This window comes from Rhea americana, unplaced genomic scaffold (genome assembly GCF_003343005.1).
Source record: "Rhea americana isolate MKP2758 unplaced genomic scaffold, rheAme1 scaffold_129, whole genome shotgun sequence".
Taxonomy (NCBI): domain Eukaryota; kingdom Metazoa; phylum Chordata; class Aves; order Rheiformes; family Rheidae; genus Rhea; species Rhea americana.
The window spans coordinates 1,656,582-1,679,075 of NW_028185361.1; the positions used below are offsets into that span (position 1 = coordinate 1,656,582).

Below are 22,494 nucleotides of genomic sequence, written 5' to 3' on the forward strand. Positions count from 1 at the left end.
AGGAGAGAGAGGCGCTGAGAGCCCAGAGGCAAAAGGAAGGGTGCAGGCACTGCCGCTGAGAGGAGATCGAGAGACAGGGGGTGCACTTGACAACCAGCATGCAGAGATGGTAAGAAGTTTCCAGCAGCCTTTCGTGTTTTCCTTCTAGCCTTTACTTGGGTTTGATTTGATTAATAAATTGTGCAGTAACACAAGCAGCCCTGCTCGCTTATCCGGTGTGTTTCAGCCGTCAAATAAACAAGCAGCCGGGCAAGGAGAAGGAGGAGGATAATAAATAAATAAATCAGTTCTGTGCTGTTTGGATTGGGGAAAAGAGAAAAAAAAATGACGGAGAGGCTGTGCTAAACTTTCATCGAGTTTGGGGGGTTGAAATGGGATGGCCACATGCGTTTTACCGCCTCCTTCCCTCCACTAAAGATGAGGGGCTAGTTTTTAAAATGTGTGTGTGGAGGGAGGGCGAGAGGAGGTGGAGTGGGGTTGAGCTGGACATAACGGTGGTCTGATCTGTTTTTGGACACCACCTTCTGCTCGGAAATAAGTAAGGTTTGCGCACAATGTAAAGGTAACCTTTGAGAGTGGGGGAAGGAGCTGTGTGTTTGCGTGTGGAACAGCGCCTGAGGCAGCGAGACCGACGTGTAAATCCACCTTCCCTCAGTCACTCTTTGCTTTTTCTCCTGCATGTGCTTGCAGTCCGCACCTCTCCCATCAGCGGTTGTTAGCAGGGCTTGCAGGGCTGTGTCGATGCGCTGACCGTAAAAGGGACGGAGGGAATCCCCCCCCCCCCCAAAAAAAAAAAAAAAAACTTTAAGCAAGTTTTTGCTGGATATTTCGTGTGCTGCACAAATGCACGTCTCCTTTACAACCGGATTTTTGCAAAGCAAGCTTAGGGATTTCACGATCTCTTAGTTTGAAAATTAGAAAACGAAGTGACTGAGGACCCCATTTGGCTGAAGTCTTGACTGGGCTTTGATGTGAAGATAGGTTAAACAGCTGTAAAGAGTAAGCACGTTTACAGAGCCATGACTGCACCTACATGCTTAACTCTAACTGCTCATGTTAACAACGATAGTAAGCTCAGTTAGTGATGAACAGTAATCAGACCATATTCAATGAAGTGGTATATTTTGAATTGCTGTTTGACCACTGCCTTGCTTTCAGTCTGCTTTTGTCACCTCATTTCAGGGTTGTGATACATTTGTCTCATGTGCCATGCAGATCCGTATGTGTGCACACACACACACACGTATATGCATATATATGTGTGTGCATGTGTGTGTATTGCACACAAACCATAGATAGAGTGTATGTCTGTGTGTGAATAAAAGGAGAGCTTGAGATGGAAGGCTGGTATTTTTCCCTCCTTTCTCTAACATGACATGTCTTGTTTCAGTGATCAAAGCCGCAATTGGAGTGTAGGAGATGCAACTGTCAAATGTAGGCAACAATAAAAAAAAAAAAAAAAAAAAAAAAAAAGAGGGTTGGGAGGGGGAAAAAGCAGCATGTGCCCAAGACTGTGGTTACAGTAACGCTGACAGAAATTAAAGTGGTTTTGAAAGCAGCATGCGATTTATGATGGTTCCCATTTACCCTAGAGTCAAGCTGTTGTAAAATTGATGCACAAAAGACATCATGCAATAATCCGGTGTACCCAGGATTAAAGTGGCAATGAGTGTCTTTTTTGTGTGTGTGTCTGGCTGACAGTTAAAATGGTTTGAAGCTATTTTTAAGTAAGAAGTCAAAGCAGGGTATTACACATTTCTTTTCTTAACCTGTATGTTAGCTGTGCATAGCAGTTGTTGAAATGTTTTTAGATAAGAGTGGGCTTTTATTTCTTATTACATTATCTTCCATCTCCCCTCTGTTTTATCACCCTTTTCTATAGACAGGAATTACTTTTAAAACCAGGTAGCGTTTTTGTCACAGTTTCAAAGTGCAAATGCTCACACAGTTTAATTATTGAGTTCATTTCAGACAGTAATATTTAATAAGCCTGATCAGCAGATCTGCACAAGAATACCAAGTTCCTGTAAAAGTATGTGGAACTTTCCTTGCCCTTAAAAATTGCAGGAATTTTTAATCTGAAATTTAATGGGGCATATGAGCTCTCTGATACACTAGTTTCATTTTAAGCTGTCCAGTATTAACGAACCATCTAGCTGCATGTATGTTCTGCTTTAAATTCCTAAAGCGCGTGAAATTTAAAATTCACTTACTAAATATTTCAAAAGATCCATCTGTACCTGATCCAGATGGAGAAAAATATAAATGTAAACTGTACGCTAATTTGTTACGAGCGAAGTTGTAAACTCCTTTTAAGACTTGAGACATGAAAGCGTTCCATAAGCACACTTCTTACACAGAGAATCTTACTTTGTAAAAATGTAATACTGTAACATTTTAGGGGAAAAAAATGTATCAGATACATGTTTTTATTCACATTGAATTTTAATTCTTGAGGTATATATGAAAGACAGATCTGCAATAACATTAAACAAAGTAAAGGAACAGACAAAAGCAGAGATGACTATTACTTTATTAAAATGTAAGTGTTACAGTTTGAATTTTCTAGTGAGTTTTTGAGTTCAGTGCTTTACATAACATTTTGTCCTAATCTTGCTTGCTGTCAGAGATGTTTCATGGTTGTGCAACTGCTGCAGTCAAGAATGCCAATTTGCATTCCAGGAGTGTCATTTGATTACTTTTATCTGCACAGCTCCAAGACCAGCCCAGACCTCTCATTTCATCTTGCCATGTCACGAGTCAATGCTGTGTCGTCTTTTCAAAAATCTGCCTGATTTAGACAAGAAAGAAAAAGTACTTTCATGTTGCAGCCGCAGTCCCTTGCTAACTTGTCAGCAGCAGGATATGATTCACTTGGGCCCAGAAGAATGGTACAGAGATGAGGGTTAGGCGGTTCAATAAGCCCATGGACAGGTAGTGTGTGACGTCCCAAGAGAGCTTAAGTTAATGAAGAACAGGTCTGCTTAGTTCTTCACACTCTGACCTGGTGCTGTCCCCACAGTTTTCTCATTTGATCTTTCCCAGCAAATTGATCTTTTCTAGTATTTTTTTGCCTTCCAAGTTAGTCCTTGTGGGACTGAAATTAGCAGAGCAACTTAAGTTGGATAATACAGCTGTTCAGAAATGAAGAAATTGGACACTAGCTCATAAAGGGGGGGGAGGGGAAAGTAAGCTATTCTCACTGTCGTTAACGTTTTTTTCTCTTTTAGTTTTTTTTTTAAGAAAACTTCAAAATAGCCATATTACTTTGGGAGTCTACTTACTTACTTTATAATTTGTCTGGATGGTCCATTGCACACTGTATTAAATGTATATCCTTTAAATAAAACAAACATCCTGGCAGTGTAGACTGCAGGTTTGCTTTGGTATTTGTCAGTTGAACTTGCTTGTTAGAAATGATTTGCTAGTCTGTAATGAGGCTTTTACAGTTGTCGTAAGACATTTTAAATATCAATTGCACACGCCAACTACATTATTTATAGCCTGCTAAATAACTGTAATTCCATAGTATCCAATACTGAAATGCAGAGGAGATTAAACAATAAAAGCCATTACAAATGGTATGTGTAAATATTATGGTAGGTGAAAATACAGTCAGCAAATTACCACTGGCATTACTAGTTTTCTGGAATACTGGTGTACGCAAACAAATTGGTTTTCGAACTAAGATGCACTGTTTTTGAAATCTGGGTTCTAAATGGCGTTACGGTATTACCTATCATTCTTTCTTTTATTTTGCACGTTGTAATTGAAAAGCAGAATGTATGTGTGTGTGTGCATGCGCGTGTGTGTTTAAATACAGAGATGGCTTGCTTGTCAAACAATGTAAGATTTCAAGCTAGATTTTTGTAAATAAAGTGCAAGTTGGAAATGATTAAGAGGGTCTTTAGTTTGCTGCACAATAATAAGCAATATTTAACTTTATGTATTTCATAGCAGATGTTTTCACATATTACCCATGTCCTTGCAAGTTGTAGAATTGAAAACACTGTTGAATGAAAACAGGAACACTTATTATGTAAGAAAAATACTGCTCTCATTCTCTCTCAGTATTGCTTTTGAAAATGAGAAGGAGCTGTAAAGGATCATTGGTCATCTAGCTCTGCAGAGCTAGAGGGAGCTTCATGATTTTATTAGATATGCCTAAGGTAAAAAGAGGGGAAAATATTTTGAATAAGGGAATGGTGATTACTAACTTCTTTTCAGAGCCAAAGATTTAGCATTTAGGCTTTAAGATGGTTTATTTTATGTTAGATGTTCATATATATAAATGGGATTTGCAGCTGACTACAGCTCTCAGCAATTTCAAACAAAACAAAAATGCCCAACAACAAAGTAATTACATTAAAACAACTTCAGCTAAAATGTTTCAAAATTGAGTAGGTTTTATATATAAAAAAAATATTTTTTTCTCCTAAAGATGGGCGTTTCTGTTAAAGTCCTGTCTCCTTTTGCAGACTGGACACTATCACCAGAAGTCTAAGCCATTTTTTACTGAGTAATTTTTAGTGAAAGATTTCTGATTTTTAGTCTGTGGGTTGGCATAGTTCTTTTGGCTTAATGAACACTATTAATATGTGTTAGGAAGAAATTGTTCATTCTTGGAAATACAAAAAGCTCCATGTAAAATGTGAAACACAAATAGAATATATCTGTCATTTTGGAAATACAGATTACTTTCTAATCTGTTCAGGAATTCTTGTTTCATTTAGAGAAATAGCGTTTAACACAGTTTAATAAAAAGCTTTTGATTAAACCTCATATTCTGTGTCGGTTTCATCCCACCTCATTTCTGGCATGTTTGTTCTAAAAATGCATTGATCATAATTGCTGCTTAATAGTTATATGGTAGGTTTTACAAGCATTACTTTGGACAAACTTATTTACCATTTAAGTAAATGATATAATCCAGCGAGATAAACTGCCAGATTTGTCTCCTTTATCTCTTGCACAGTAGCTCTCATTATGTTCCTTGCTAGTAAAAGCCTTTATTTGTTGATTATTAGAATCTTAGTATACTCAGGAGTTCTGCTGTAATTTAATGCAGTTGTTCAAAGAGGTTCTCTCATTTTAGAATCTTTTCATAGTACTCTCACCACATGTTATAAATATGTATATTTATACTCTAGGTACAGAGGAAGACAAATACTTTTTTCTTATTTCAGGTAAATCAAAGTTGTTGAGGGAGGATTCTTTTCATCTGTCAAATCTATTTCAGTACTTCTCTGTTGGAATACTTTAAGTAACAAACCACAAATTCAGGTAACTTAATCAGATTTGTTTCTGATTTGTTACTTTAGAGAGGTCTTTTTGGTTTTTTTTTTGTTGGCATGTTCAAAATCTTTTCATGGGGTTAGAATGTTCTACTATATACTTAAATCAGTTTCATTAGAAAATAATAAAAAGCTAGAGATGTTCTAAAGTAAGTCATTGCAATTATTTTTTAATTATTAAAACCAGAATGTCTATAAGGTTGATTAATAAATCATGAGAAAAAAGAAATCCAAATACTGTAACTAACCATTTAAAAGTTTTTAAGTCACTATGATCTGATGCACTGTCTGGAAGTTTAACTGTGTTTTCGCAAAGTATTACAATTGCTTAGGTCTACAGTTATGCTGTATATAAAACGTAAGATACTAGGCCTGTTAGAATTCGTTGGCTATGGGGAAAGTTTCAGACAGCATACAACGAATATTGTGAACAGTTATCAGCTGTAAATGAAACTGAGTGTATGTACAACACCCATCATACTGTCAGGAATCATACTGAATTAGTGTTGCAGCTTTATCATATTTGTCAAATATGTATTAGTCTGAAACTTGTGATTTGTATTTTCAGTCAGTGCTTTATAATGTTTTAATGTTCAGTACAAAGATGTAAGAGCAAACAAAAAACATTTTTCCCTTATTGTGACCTGACATTTGCCAAAGTGCCCCATGCTGAAATTTCTTTTCAGTATCTTTTTTTCTTCCAAAGCCAGACATGTACCCAGACACAAAAGCCTCTGTGTATAGCAAGCTGTTTTAAATATTGTGACTTGACGATGTGCTGTCCTTTCTCTGCTTGAGCCAAGGATCTCTGCTCAGTGTCTGTGGATTACCAAGCCCCTTCTTTATTGTACCTCTTGTCAGCTATTCCTATTCATTTAACCTTTCATTAGTGTCTGTGCAGCTTCACTGTCTGGAAAGGCAAGGAAAAACCTAAAGGCCTACTGTCACAGTTATTAGATTTCTCGGTTACATCCCAGCAACCATAAAGGAGTAAGAGTCAACACTATTGTCATGCATGCTGCTATCCTGGGGTGCAACTCTTCTGTGCATGTCAAGGACATGTGCCACATGTTGATAATGCATCCCAGGGATAAATGCACAACATGGGGGATAGTCCAAGGCTGGCACTAATGAGCTTTGTAGGAGTTATTGCAAAGACAAACAGTTGTGAAGGAATTTTTCTTAAAAGGCTAAAGAGATGGACTTACATTAAGTGTTGCCAAGGCTTGCTTGTGAGGTACTTGTCAATCACATTAGTTTCGTTTAAGTTCCATTTACCAGGAAAAAAAAATGTTTTCTATGACTGAGGGACGTATTGACTTTCTTTTTTAAGCTGTTAGTGGTAAGGTGTATTTGAAGTAGCTCTCCAAAATATACTATATGACTCTTTTTTCTGTTTTCTTCATTTTTTGACTGAGATAAAAAGCTGTTACCTATACAAATTAACTTGAAAAATTCTACAAAGAGGCCTTACAAATGTCTTTAAAAATACTCCTATTAGGAAAGCTCCAAATTCACTCTAGGTGTTGTAAAAGCATTGACATTATTGGTCTTGTCTGAGCAATAAATTTGACTGAGAACCTTTAGGTGCATCTAAGTAGTTTCTTCTGTCTTTGGCACCCCAAACAATATGAAAAGGCATGACAATTAATTACGGGACTGATCCATCATTCTGCTGAGGCACATCTCCCATTTAGTCCTGTGGAGTAGAGATTCACATATATTTTACTTTCGAAGTTCCTGTGAGGCTCATCTTACGTACCCTATTTACCAAACCAATTTAAACACTGAGCTTTAGGAAAAATAGATGCTTCTTCCTGACCTCTCCATAGTTGATCTCTTAGAATATATCTTAATCACATTTTTATTAGTAGTATTACAACAATGTGATACATAACTTCATATAACATCCTTAAGCACATTTAAGTTAAAACAGAAATAGCCTTATTTTTGCTGCAGGCTTAAAGTTAAATTATGATTGAACAGATCCCATTAGCCTGATACTGGTCCTATTCATACCTCAATTGAAACTGAGAATAAAGCCACTAAAATCAGTGGAGTTAGATGTGTGAAACTACTGAATAAAATCTAGTCAGCTCTTCAGCACTGTTTTTCTGACATTCTGTGAAGATTTTTAATATGATAAATTTTATTTCTTACAATTTCCTCTTTTCAGATGCACTGTTTAGATTTTTCTTCAAAAAATGTCAGTGGTCATCATTTACTAACAGGGATTCCAGCCTTTATGTTTTTTCTTCACAATTCCAGTAGGAGGGAAATGAAGCATGGCTGCATTATTTTGCTTTAGTTCAGAGCACGGAAGGCAAATGGACCAGCAATATAATAGTCAACTATAGAAATAAGTTTTTGAGAGAAAATTTAACAAAAATAATCTTTTATTCTTCTTGTGCAAACATTGCAAATGTGTATACCTCTGATACTGAATTCCATCTTTCTTCAAATTAAAAAAAAAAAAAGCTGTTACATTTTGTGAGTAGATTTAGACAAATATTTAAATGGAACAAAAATCTTCAGACATGAGCTGGAACAAATGTAGTATTGCCTACTTAGTTTTAAACATCGTTTCATTACTAGACTGATATTAGCTTTGATGAATTTAAAACTTACTACATGGTTTCCAAATCAAAGATGAAAGGACCAGTTAGGAATCAAATAAATTTTCATGTTGAAATGTAGCATTTGACATTTAGAAGGATGTGCTCAGCATGATGAACCACTTTTCTTTACTGCAACTTGCCTGGTGATTTTTGCAGTAGAGCTACTTTGAAATTGAATTGAATTATAAAAAAGGTAAGATAAACTAATTTAAGAGCCCTTATAAGTGTCATTTTTGAACTAAGAAGCTCTATTTTTTTTGCTTTTACTGTTAATACATGTCAATTCTTATTGATTTTGCAATTCAATTACTTTTGTAGTTCTTTTGATAAGACTGTTACTGTCCTAACTCTRCTGGCTTTGTGCAGCGCTGTGCGTTTTATTCACCTTACTGTGAAAAAGTAAGTTATTCACCTTATTGTGAAAGCAACTAGTATGTTCCTAATACTAATCAAATAAGCTTATGTCTCATTTGTATGTTTTAAACAGTTACCTTTATTCTGTACAGTAATACACAGTCTACAGTACAATTAGGCAGTGTTTTTTATACTGATCTGATGCCAATTACATGTTTCTAAAAGCCTCCTGATGTTACCTAACTTTCCAGAATGAGATTCCAAGCAGAATGCTAGGCAACAGCACTGGAAAATTTTGCAGTTTTCCTGAAAATGATAAGAATTAGTAAAAATTGCATTAGTAAAAACTTAGAAGTTTCTGCTAGTACTGTAGCAGGTCATGACCATATTTTGGTTACCAACTGCACTTTAAGTGGGTTTATGTTTGAGGACACCCTGCTTCTGATTGTACCATACAACATATCTGATCAAAATAAATGATTCCACAGGACAGTTGAATAAATGATTATAAAAGCAAATTAAAGAGGCTAAGGAATTTTTATTCTTAAGTACACAAACTGACATTCAAATTTTCTCCATGCTTTTGTGCAAATACCAAAAAGCAATATATGAAATTACATGAGGTATGTTACTAAAGGCTTCTAAAGAAATTTAAGCCTGAGATGATGTAATTCATATGGTAAGACAATCAGCAAGAAAGTTAAGTAGGAACAAAAAGTAATAGCACATAAGTGATGTGTGATTTAGAAGTATCTATTTAAACTGCACTTTTTCAACTTTTGCCTTCAGAGTGTAAGTTATGTTCCTACTCCTGTTATCCGTATGTAGCTTGTACTGTTTTGCATATCAGCTGTGAACCTTGCTTATAAGTTAATATTTAAATGGTTTAGAGTATCAAATTATTATACCATAAGCAAAAAGTTCTCCCRATGCTGAGTGGGCTTTCAGAGCGGATGCAGGAATGCATCCCTTTTGGTTGCTGGCTGGAATGCTGCTGGCAGTGAGGGTAGCAGTGATGGAGCTGCTTTGTTCATTGTGGTCCATTTGATTGGGTTTGGGGGTCAGAAAATGGCAAGGAGCTCATCACCATGTACTGTTAACAGATAGCTGTTGTGAATACTCTTGTAGTGGCTTTTTGATTAAAAGAAAAAAATCCTTGTGATGCTGGTGGTGGCAGAGAAAGAGGTGGGCAATTCTGACTGTGAAATAGGATGAGATCTCTCTAGTCACCACAGCAGTAGGGCAAGAGGGCCTCTCCTAATCTGTAACCTTTCCTGTCTCTCATGACACCTGCATGAGGACTTTTATAGCACTCTTCCTGTTAAATGGTTCACAAGTAGTGGGTAGTATGATGGAATGAGTGTTGGGTAATGTGCGAGTTTTATGCAGCACTTAAAAGTCACTGGGCCACATGGAGGGCTTGCGAGCATGTTAGATAAACCTGTGGAGCATACAGACAGTTCCAATCTCCATGTTGTCAAGCACTGAGGGTCAGAAATCACTCTTCTTTTGGAGCTGTTGCCAGAATCCTGAGGGTCTGATCATACATGGGAGAAGTGTTGTAACACAAAAACTGGGCTGAAGTGATGAAGTTGAGAGACCTGTTCTTGTCCTCGTTGTCAGGTTCTTAAGCCTGATGAATATGATATGATAAAACTATCCACCTTTGGACTTCAACTTTAAAAGTAATGTATTTTAAGAATTGTTTGCTGCTCTTGCGGTAATAAATTTATAACAAAGCAACATATGTTTAATTTTGTGATAAGAGCAAARTATGTATGTTGCATTTTGGACATACAAGAATGATTTTAATTTAATATGTGGAGTTTTTTTTAATGTATCACTGGCATATATGGCAAAGTGAACTACAAACATCCTGTAAGGAAAAGCTTTTCTAGAAATTCTGCTGCAACTTTCCTGTGGTATGTGTATATATATAGCTATACATACACAATCTGTTATGCTATACACATGCAAGCTATGTTATTATATTCATACAGATACATATAATAGCATACATACATATTTTATGTCTATGTATGTATCTATTTTTTTTTAAGACAGGTATTTATATTACCTAGAAAGCATTTGGGGCAATTCTGTTTCTTGACTAAAAGCAAGAAATAAATCAATCCTAAAATGTGAAAATAAGTGCACCACTAGAAAGAAAGCCAAATTTGCTCCTACTTTTTAATCTTAAGAGAGTATTTTAGGAAATTATTGATTTCTTTTTTTGTATTTCATATTTTATCTTCCATGTTCTTCTGCCTTCATACCTGCTCTGTGTATTGTAAAGCCTCTTCCTCAACATTCTTATATGGTCTACTGCTTCTATTGAGATATATTTGTTGCCTTGTTCTGTGATTTCAATAAGGTCCTGTAAACATTATTGAAATCAAAGCTGTTATTGGACCTGTGTCTTATAAATATATTACAGTAATAATAATGAGAGCTGTTAACAATCAAGTCTCTGATAACCTCTCTAATTCTGGGAATTGAAGATGAGTATGCCAGCTCTTGCAGGTATATTGCCTAGAAAAGGTCTGCAGGATTGAATTTATAGAAGAATGACTTAAAAAAATAAATTTTCTTATAAATAAGAAATCTTCCCTCATTTTAGAAGACAGAGTGACTTCCATTAATGAGGACAATATTGTAGAAAGGTGTAGCTGACACTATGCCTTTTGTCATACATTACAAAAAAAGGTTTACGAAAAATGGGTTGGCCTTTTCCTACGTAGCATGACAGGCTATTCAGTCCATTTATCTTTCAATCTACTACTTTTTAAATGTACATTGAAAAGTATTGTGATTATATTATCACAGGAATGTTTGCACGATATGGAGGCTCAATTAATTATTTTTACGTTAGAGAAAGTATCTCTGTACTTGCTGTAAAAAGACCCTCAGAACTGAGCAGATAGTCTTGGAATAGGATAAGATATAGATAGTAGGATAGGATAGTATTCTACTAAGATAGTCTTGGAAAATGACTATTTATAACTGAGACTACCTGTTAAATAATAGGAGGTATTAGGTGTTTGCAAAAGGCAGTGCTGGTGTAGTAAAAAGTATAGAAAACTTCAGAAGTTACGTGAAGGTTGATGGAAACTCAATAGAAATCAATTTATGTTTAGTAAATAACATCATTTACTGCCATTCGTGTAATTGTGGTGTTACCAGTCACATAATGAGGTGTGCGGAGTGGTGGAGCTCCATAAACAGGCACAATTTCAGGGAAGGTGGAAGTTTGTGGATATGAGCCATTGAATAGTTTTATATGGAAATCCTGTTTTTTTGTTTGTTTTTTATTTGTTTGTTTGTTAGAAGGTTTGCACTATACTCACTGGTGGCCATTGATAATTAAAAACTCTTTAGTATACAGTGTATTGAAATTTCATCCCAGAATGTCAAGAAAACGTTTTACAAACCTGAATCATAGGCCACACTCAGATTGCATTCTAGGAGCTTTCTTAACTAGAAACAAGGGACGTTATGTGGCAGTTTTGGATGGAGAGTGAACTTTAATTTGCAGTTTATTTGAAATGAGCTGATGGAATGGATTTTCTCTCGTCAAAGCAGTTAATGCAAATCTCACACTGACTTCCAAAAAAGTAGGGTTGTACTTTATCAGTTCTTAATTCTTACAAGTATAGCTACCTAAGGGTGTTACTGCAAGGTTACTTATAGTGAAGATTTACAGCTTGTCAGATAATTTGCTCTGTCATGTTTGTGTGTCATTTACTTCACATTCAGTTTGGGGAAAGCTACATCACGTACTGCAAGCTACCTGATATATTGTGCATCTGCCTCCTGATCACCTTCTGGTGTCCTGTTTATGTAGTTGTCTATAGTACATGGGCATTTTGCCATTGGCTTTCATGAGCTTAGTGTCCCTCTTTAGTTAGCAGAGGTGGAAAATGGCTGTGCAGTGGTATTAACACTTTGGTCTGAAGGGATCATGAGAACTTGAATCATGACAAATATCCAAGACCTGTTTTATAATGTCTCATGCTACAGACAGCCACTGCATGAATAGTGTCTGAGTCAGTATGCTGGTTATCCAAAACCTCATAAAACTGAAAAAAAGCATTGTCCGGAAAAGAAGTCCAAACATCCTTTTAAAATACTGACTGGTCAGACCTGAAAGGAGGGGGAAATTTTATTTGCAAGTAATAGTGCAGAAGGAAAAATACTGAATACCTATCTGTAAATGTAAATGCTTAATATTCTTATCTGTAGCATGTAGTCATACATATATATACATATATATGTTCACTATAAAGAGTGGGAATGCAGGTAGTAATGTAATACCAGGGTATATTGTAATATTCTCAGAATATAAGTCTGTCTTAAATAGGGCAAAATCTATGGTTAACCTTTATTTGGATGATCAATTCCATGTGCACCAAGAGCCCTATATGACTATTTGTTGTTCTGAGGTGGATTGTTAGCCTTGAGTGCACTGAATTATAATATCTCTATATTTATTCATACTAATGTTACTCTATTACTTATTTACAGCACTTGAAATACACAAGTGCCTTTTGCATACAGGATCAGTGCCACAAAGAATGCAAGATGCTGCCTTGCCTTCTCTTTTATTTGAAGCTAATTTTCTATATGTTCTATTTTTGTATATTTGCAAGACTGAGGTAAGTAGGGGTCTAGTTTTTGAAGAAGGTCTGGTTTAGGCAAGACTAACATAGGTTGATATTTTTGGAGGTGTACTCAGATGCTGTCAGCTTTGTTTCTTTCTTTCCCAAGATTAGGTTATTTCAATTCCAGCTATGTTTATAAACTGAACTAATAGTGAATATAGCCCACCCAGCTACTATATAGGGATTTAGACATGCTGCTTTTTAATCTGTAGTCTGTGTAAGTTTCTGGGGTAGTGTTAAATGTACTGGTTTTAACTGAGGAAGCCTTAGATGGTTTAGATCATAACTACCATCTAGGCTGTATTGCCACAGCTGTAAAAAAAAAAAAAAAAAAAAAAAAAAGAAGGAAAAAAAAAAAAGAAAAGAAAAATCTAACTCTTTGAGCTTAAAAAGAATGAGGAATCTTGTGCTATGTGTTCTTCATGGGAAGCCCTGTCTTTGGAAATTTTATTTCTTCCTTCATACAAGCATGGTGTATGATATTACAGGCACAGTATCTTTCAGGCAACAAAGGCCATGTTTTTTTATTAAATGTTTGAAGAGGTAAAAAAGAAGGTTATTGTCAAACTTTGTCTAGATGGGACATGGTATATGCTGACAGAAGAAATATTTCTGCCAACAGTGCTACATCAATCAGCTCTCTAAGTAGAGTTAGCTAAGTTGATGGAAGTTTCCTTCTCCTTGGGGAAGTTCACTGCCATACCCATTTTGTCAAGGCAAAATAGACTTTTTAAAAATTTGATCTAAGAGTGTGAAATTAAAAAGTTGTACCATAACTTTTAAGAAGGCGGGTACCAAGCCTAAAGTATCTGATTTGATTGTGTGTCAGAAACATGTAAACTGTTTTCTAAACACTTGAAAAACATTAAAAATACGATTATGTCTCATAGAAATATCAGCTTCATGAATCTCAGATGGGAAAAGTCCATTGATTATCATTATTTTAACTAAAGGTGTGCTTTTCAGTGTAGCTTCCCCAAGAATTTATGTGCTGAGAATTTTTTTTATGGAGACAAGTTCAATCTTTACTATTACAGAGAACAGATATATTGAGATTTCTGTTGTAAAAATAATATTAAAAGTACTTCTTTATACGTACTGCAGACTGCAGAATAAGAACCTTTCATACATCTGAGCAAGGTTGAGCTAGTTGGAGTCTCCTTCTCTCATCTAGCGTGAAACCATAAGGTTAATCCTTATGGACATTCCCATTGTATCTCGTTTGGTGTCTGGTTGGTTTCTTAAGTGAAAACGTTTAGAAACGAGATACCTAATTGAACTACTCAGAGTTGACTTACTCTGAATTTAGTCCTAAAGGGGCTTTCAAGGGCTTCAATTAAAGGATGTTGATGTCTTTGACACTAAACATTCTTTTTTTTTTCTAATGCCAAGATAAGTACTACTTGTATAATCCTTGCCTAATTTATTTTAGAATTGATAGAATTTGGTGTTTCATCCAGGATTTAAGATCCTATGCCCTGAATCATTAAAGAAGTCTCCTTTGATTTATATAAATGTTTTGTCATAATGTAGTCTTTAGGGAAGAATGACACCCTTTCACTGAAAGAGAAGAAACCATTCAAAGGATTGAGTTTCTTTTTCTTAATTTGTAATATAGCCCATTTTAATGCTTCAGGGCAATATTTTCTCTCTCCAGCTTATGAAGGATGTTTAAGTAGAGTATGCTCATACATTTAAAAATCGTTTGGTGTGAGAACATTTCAAGCTGGAGCTTTTTTTTTAATACAGTATACCCTGCCTTTGAGCTCTCAATTTAAGTCTTCTGTCATATACTGCCAAAAAGTTTGTTCAGAGCTCTGTGTGTGTTGAAACATGTATGCCTGTCCCAGTGTCATAACTAATTATATACCTTGTATGCTTACTTCTAGTAATTGGAAAGTAGACCTACCGCAGGATACATTTTAGTATTAGATTGTATCTTGGGGACATGTTACAGAAATCAAGTTTCCACCAAGCAGCAACTTGAATTTGTAAACAGATATTACTATTTTAAGTGCATCATCTCATGGGGTTTTTTTGACATCTGTGTGTATATATGTTTTAAACTTTGGGAAAAGGTATTTCTGTATGGCTAGTAATTAATCTACTTAACCTGCTTTTCTTCAACTACAGTATTCTGAAGTGTTGTTGTCTCTGGTTGAAAAGGAGGCTTCTTGTTATCATACTGACTTTTTGCAAATTTTGTTTGGTCGTTCAAAACTTCCCCAGTATGAGTCTCTGCACTGTGCCTGGTTAAGTTCTATTTGGCTGCAGTGCTGATTTCAGTTCCTTACTTTCAAAAGGAAAGAAAAAAGATGACTGACATCTTTGTCAGGACAAAGCAAAAAGGGAAAAGTAGCAGTCCTCTTTTTTCTTTGCAGCATCCTCTGTGTTTCTGTTGTATATATTCATAGGTATATGTATGTATATCTATAAATTTTCCTAGGTAAACACAGAAAGAGAAAAGGAGCCTTGTGATTATGTATAAAGTTTTACTTTGCGTGATCACAGCTGCGTTAGCAAATAATGACTTATATGCACCAGCATGTATAAAATATGTGTTCCTTGTCCATGCCTGCTGAACRAACACTTGCCAGTCTTTAGTCTCAGAACTTCAAATCTTGTTGCAATTAAAGTCTTATGACTGAGCATTTAATGCTAACGATAGATTACAGTATTGTCAAAATGGATGCTTATTTTGGTCTTTGTTGAATTATGAGACCACATTTTTATGAGAGTTGCATGAATAGCTGCTGTTATACATTAAAACTCTTACTTTCATAGAATATATATCAGTGTTTTGCTAAAGCTGCAACAGTCATAAATGGATCTCTTCTAAAGACATGTTTAACTTTACTGGATAAAATGTGGAAAAGTGGATATATCTATGCTAATACTAATAGTTTCTACAGGGAAACCTAATTTTTAATTTGTCTAGTAAGGAAATAAATGCTTTTCTCTCATTATGTGAAACTTCAGGTATTTTTCTTTCCCAAATAAAGGAGGTTTCTTAAATAACTTACTAGTACTGTGTTCAGGAAACAGCATGATTTTGTCAGACTAGTTTGTTACTGTGTATGGCATCTTCAAAATTAATGTGGATTAAATCACTTACTTTGAAACTTTTTGACAACAAAATGCATTTTCTAAGCTGTTCCAGTGTCTTGTCAGGCAATTTTATCTTCAACTTTCTTCTCCACAATAGGTGTTTTTTTAGAAGGTTCAGTGGAGGAGAAGACTGGGTCAGTCTGACCAGGCCAAGTATAATGCTCTCCCACATTCCAGTTTTGTACAGTTTCAGAACTGTTCAGTTAATATTGCTTGCAAGGAAACATTTGACTATATTGCATGCAAGATATTTAAGTGATTTTTAAAATTCAATTTTATATTTTTAACGATCTGCAAAAATTCCGTATCCTCATTTCTTAAATAAATAAATAAAGGACTATATTATCAATATGAAAGACTAATTTACATACATTTTTTAAAGTATTATGTTGTTTGAACCTAAACTATTTTTTCTTTTTCTTTCTCTTCTGTTTCCGCAATTTTCCATTTGCCCATGGATTTGAAACACTTAGGAGGATATTAAGCCAGTTATTGCAGTGAAGTGAAAGTTGTAGGCAGTTGTTATCTGAGAAACAAGCACATCTTACTCAACTGCTGACACAGAAAAGAGGCTGAGTGTTTTCCTAGACCACAGTATAGGGAGTTCATGTGTTGTATCATTCGTTCTTCTCCTGGTTGATACCCTTTTTTTTGCCTGCTGTAAAGGACAAGGAGAGTTTTGTCCCTATCCTTCAGTTACTTTTAGTGTCTTAGAAGCAAATACTCTTGGGTCTTTATGATTATTTTAGCCTTCTTTCGGCCAGATGGTATCTTTCTGTTTTTCTRATTCTTCACAAACTTCTGATTTTTAAGTCCATCTTTCCTGCTTTCAGCTTTATTTTAAGGTTTACAGAGCAGCAGCAGCAGATTGAAACTGACATGAGAGTTTTCACTTCTGGTCATGGAAATTTTAGTTGTCAATGAAGACAAAACTACAAGCAGAGCAGAGGGCCATGGAGCTGTTGGTTTGTATGGTCTGATCTGCTTCAGTTCCATTCATTTTGTGTCTGAGAGGCCTTTCCCTGGCACAAGAACTGAAGTGTGAAGTACAAGCTCAGATTTCTTAGAAATTAATGACTCTTGCCTGAAAAAGCTTCCTACTTGCCCACGAATCTGTGTGAGAGAAGTTTTAAAGCCCTGGCAATTAATGTGTGTCAAGATTTTTAGTATAGAGAATTAGAATCTAAGTTGATCAGTAAAGAAGAATGAAACAGTTTATAGCAGTATTGATGAACTAATTGTCAGTTGACAATAAAGGAAACCATTTTATCAGTAAACTAATTGCTAGTTGACAGGAGTGAAAAGCTATTAAACTATCTAAAATAAGTAGTGATACGCTGTTTGGAAGAAAAAAATGCTTTTATTTTTTTTATTTTTTTATTTTTATTTTTTTTAAGTACATGGCAATAGAGCAAAGTCTGGCCTGATGTATTTTTCTGTAACGTAGCTAAACATATCTTTACATTTGTATAGTCATTGCTACCATATGGTAGACCTTACAATTGTCAGTGTTTCAAATATAAAACTAAAGAGTTGATATCTATTATCGTGATAAAGTAAAACAAAATTTTTCCTTCTGTCTTAATTCTTTAAGCTGTTGCAATGTTTATTTAGTAAGCAGTACAGTAATTGTAGTTTTTTCCTCAGTACCAGCCCCACTGCAGATAAAACATTTTGATGAAGTAATTTTCATAATTTTTTACAACTTCAACAAGAGTATCAGAAGTTGGTCAGTGTTGGAATTGGGAATTTCAGTTCTCAATCGGAAATTCTTCCATTTGGTGTGGAAGACGGATGTTCTGGAGCATTAACAGAATTAAGACTCCACTACAKTTTTAACTAAATAAATGCCTTAAATAGCTGATATTCTGTAAGACATAGGGGGAAAGCAAACTAACTCAAGCTGTATGGTAGGTATGACAAAACCAACCAGTGAAAGTTAGAGGGAAGAGTCYTGAGTGATCTTTTTTTCCATCCCTCTTCCACTGCAGGATTCTTTCATATTACTAACTTGTAGCCAGTGTAATTTTTGAAGGTTCCTGAATGTGATGGTGTTTCTGTGTGGTGCTGGCATTGTTTGTAATGGTATTCTTCACCTTTTCATACTATTTCATAAGCTGCTGTCCCTCTTTTGCAATGTTTTACCTGATGTGTTTGCATTTTCTTTTCTTAAGTTTACTAGTTACAAGACTCATGTTCCATACCAAGTACATGTGTTCTCCAATACATCTGTCATGGGCATGCTGTTGACACCCATAAATTTAGATGTTAACAGCCAAACTCTGCTCACTGCATTCAAAAATTCTGATTTTTGATTGTAAGTCTTCTTCATGCCCTGGATCATTGCCCTTTCTGCAGCCCCTTTAGTCTGTCTAAATCTTTTTATTAATGAAGACACTAAGAACTGTATACAACATATAGTGCTTATTACATAATAACTTGTAGTCCTTTTGCATACCAAACTTGTTATCTACTGAGACAGCAAAATGGATTTAACACAACTTACCCTAAAAATATTAAGCAATTTGTAATATTCAAAAGTGATCTTATGGCTCCTAGGTGAAGGCTCCTTTTAATCCTTCTCCCTTACTTCCAAAAGTATTTTGAGGCGCTGTAAATGTTTTAACTTAAGTAGGGGCTCCTTRTGATGTTTACCTTCCCTTAGACAGGGAAGAGTCAGGCAAGATCCTCTGTAGAAAAGTGAATTCAGTTTAACTGGCACAGTAATCACTTGATTAAAATAAGCATGTGAAAACAATGCAGAAATGAATCCGATAATGAGAAATGAGATGACTTTTGAGCTGTGGCCATACTCCATGTCTTGGTTCTGGAGTTATGAGCTTGGAAGGATTAAAGGATGTCTTGCAGCAGTGGCCTTTTGAAAATACTACTTCTGTAAACATACAGATTTGTTTTACCAGTAGTAATCCAATCTGCTGCTGGTTTCTTTCTATCACCCTACTGCCTCTATTTATGCTTCTAAACAACTTTTGATATACATTCAGAAACTATCTCCTATGTGCTCTGCTTGAGTACAGGACGTATGTCGTAGAACAAGCACTGTTTCTGCACCCTTTTTGAAGGTTACTTGTATTGCTTTGTATTTTACTCCTCTCTGATTCAATTTTTAAAGCAAGTGTTTTACAGTTTTTCGTAGTTTACAGGATGTACAAAAAGGAGTAAAACATTGAAGACATCCAGCATCCTGTTTGATGGCATCTTATCATTTTTTGTATATATACTATACATAAATGCCAGTGTATAGAGTATGTCTCTCTAATGTATATAAACAATTGCATGGAAAAACAAAAAGAACTGTGTGTATGACAGTGCTGTTGTCTTTTGCTAGTATGCAACATATTATTCTGTTATGTCTCTTGGGAAGTTAGAGAACATTTTTAAGCTCCACAAAGTTGAATGACTTTTGTTGTGCAAAAATCCCTAAAAACAAAATCCCATCAAGCCAGAACCCCAGCATCTGGTTTTCATCTGTTATGATTGTATCAAGAGGAAACAATCCCATATAGATGAAGACTTGCATTCACCATGATTAGATCCCTAGTGTGTTTGCAAGGGTTGGAAAAAATCACTATCCAGAACTCTAAGGAACACTTGTCTGACAGAATTACTGAATGTAACTCTTTTTGGTTTTCTAGCGTCACATTTATATATCTTCATTTTTCAAGAGCTTTGTTGAAGCTAAATGGATATGTTTTATCCAGAATCATTATATACAGGGAGGTTATGCTTTTATAAAAGAAATGTGCTGTATGCTATTTCATGCATATCAGTACCATGTGAATCAAGCAGAGAGTGTGGTTCTGATCCTCTCCATTAATACTTACTCCCTTTTCCCATTCCCACAAATGCCTGCCAGACTTGCAATACAATAACAAAAATTCTGTTGTGAACAGACTCAGAAACATGATTGTTGCTGTCTGGACTGAGGAGGAAGGATTCCAGAAACATGATAGATGGTAAGATGAAGCCCTTCCCCAGTGCGAAACAAAGTCCGTGCCTAATTTGGAGATAACAAAACATCTGGTTCTTTGAGTGATCAGACTTACTCTGAAGATCTGCAAAGGACTATGATGTCTTGTTCATATTTAGTATTTTGGAGGGCTTGAACTCCAGCTGCTTTCTCTCTGATAAATGATGAGATTTGAGAGAGAGATGGGCAAACTTCAGATGTCTGTAAGCAAGAGGCAGCAGGAACAAACCAAATTAGTGATACGGAACATCTTCTAATGAATTTATTTTGAATAAAAAGTACTTCCCCAAAGTCTTGAGATTTATGTGAGTGGGAACAGAACTGTAATAAATTCAACAGGTGCAATCTTGAGCAAATGTCTTCATTGACTTGAGGAAAGCGATAGCTTTAAAATGAGGCTGAGTTAAAAAAAAAGTTGTCCAACAACTAAATAGTCCAACAATCCCTAAGACTGCCCCTAAATCAATATAAATTRTTGTATTATTGCAGGTTTTGTGTCAGTTCATTAATATGAATACAGATTTGTCTTCCTAACTTCAGCAGAAATAACCATTTGTTTGAGATTTGAATCTGTGCTTAGCTTGTTCAGACTGTCTTATATCTTTCAGAGCTTTATGATCCTGTGTTCTTAGTAGTGGGCATGCCTGATCTGGGCATGTTGTCTCATTCTCAGGATATGACAGTATATATACAGGTGAATATRTATGAATCCTATGTGGAAAAAGCTTTTAGCATGCTTTTAAAACATGTAGCCAGATTCTTACCTGGTCTAATTGACTTCACTGGGACTAGGCAGTCTTTCACCAGCTAAGGCTCTGGTTTCTTTACATGAAAATGTTTTCTTTGCTGACATACGTTTTAGTTACAAATATTTGCCTTCTTTTTAGCTACTCTACACGCTCAAATGCTCAAGTGCTTGTTCTGAACTCTGATTTACTTCAAATAGGTGATTTATTGGAAGCATGGTTCTGTTACTCCACTGTTCCAACTTTCAGTCAATCACTCTTTATGATTGTTTTGTATAAGTGTGTCAAAACTGAAGTTAAAAAAAATGGATACAGAAAGGGTGAACACAGCTACTGAGATTCTTCCCAGTATTCTGCATGTTATATGAAAGCTATCTTTAGACTCAGATGAAAGTACTCAGAAAATAGGTTTTGAATGATAGGCCTTAATTTCATGAAGAAGCCATCGGTTCTTCAGATTACCAAAAATTGCTCAAGTGTAACATGAAATAAGTTAACAGCCTGGGACTAAATCTCAGAATTACCCAGCTACTGTTCCTGTTAATCTCACTTCTCTAGCTGAAAGTTCTTTTCCATTGCTTGTTGTAGTTAGAAATGTTTACCAGTAACAGTTTAGTTGGATATTAAGAAATGGATAGTCAGAGCAATGCGATCTACAGAAATAGGTTATATAAATAGTTTATGGAGGCTTAAATGACCCAAACAGAAAGTGATGCCTTTCACAGTTTAAGAGCAGTTTCCTTGTCCTATGTTAAGACAATGAGACTATGAGACTATTGTTAAATAACAYAGTATGACTGTAATTTGCTCTAAATTATGAATAGTGTTTTTTATTGTGCTTATTTTTAAGGTTGAAAGTTTATAACCTGTTTTATGGTGGTGGTGCATACGAATTGTTTGGGACTTTTTCCATTTGAGGCTTTCATTTAATGTCTAYAGTAACATTATTTTAATAATATTAATAATTTAACATTATTTAATAATAATTTAATTTAATTTAACATTATTTAACAATTTAACAATAATTTAACATTAATTGCACACAGCCAGTTAAGGTGCAGGGAACTGGAGTAAGGAATTCCTCTTTCAGTCCAATTTGTCCCATAGATTTTTTTTTTCCTGTAACTTTTGGATAATTTAGGATCTGTGTACAACACAGTATATGTGTAATCAAAAAGATGTGTGGAGATACAGCTTACAATACATAGTCATGTAGGACCTTGTTCAGTCAATCAATCATGAAAAGAGACACTTTGAGTGTAAACGTAGTCCCCTTCCTGCCAGACATAGTAGTCTTATGGTTATATGCAACTGAACGTATTTTAACCATTGTACTGAATATGGGTCCTAAGTGAAGAAAAATTCCATGCTTAGAATCCAGGATTCCTGATTATGTATAAAATGCTGTAGTTCATTCCTGTTCTATAGAATGTCGGAGTCTGACCCTCTAGTGCTGTGTGGTATCTAGGACCTTAACATCTTCTTACCATCATTAAAATTTAACATTAAACATYGTTGGCTACAATAATCATAAAGACTGTTTTTTATGTTTTTTTGAGTTAGRTATTCCTTTTCAGATAGTCATTAAGTGCTGAGAGTTTGTGATCTCTTACGTTACTTGGCTTGCTGTTTGGCAGTGCTATGTTTTGCAGTATTTGTTTGGAAGGCAAACAGTTCAGTATGAGAGGCAAAATTTTGGCTTCCTGCGGTCCTTTCCCAATG

At 35.3% G+C, this 22,494-nt stretch overlaps 1 protein-coding gene across 1 annotated transcript in view; it reads left to right on the plus strand.

Annotated features, from left to right (window-relative positions):
• Positions 1-22,494, plus strand: part of BNC2 (basonuclin zinc finger protein 2) — a 328,595-nt gene continuing 306,101 nt past the window's right edge. The window contains exon 1 of the mRNA XM_085326232.1: positions 1-109. Coding sequence (XP_085182358.1) covers positions 107-109 — 3 coding nt within the window. The 5' untranslated portion in view covers positions 1-106. The remainder of the gene's footprint in view (positions 110-22,494) is intronic.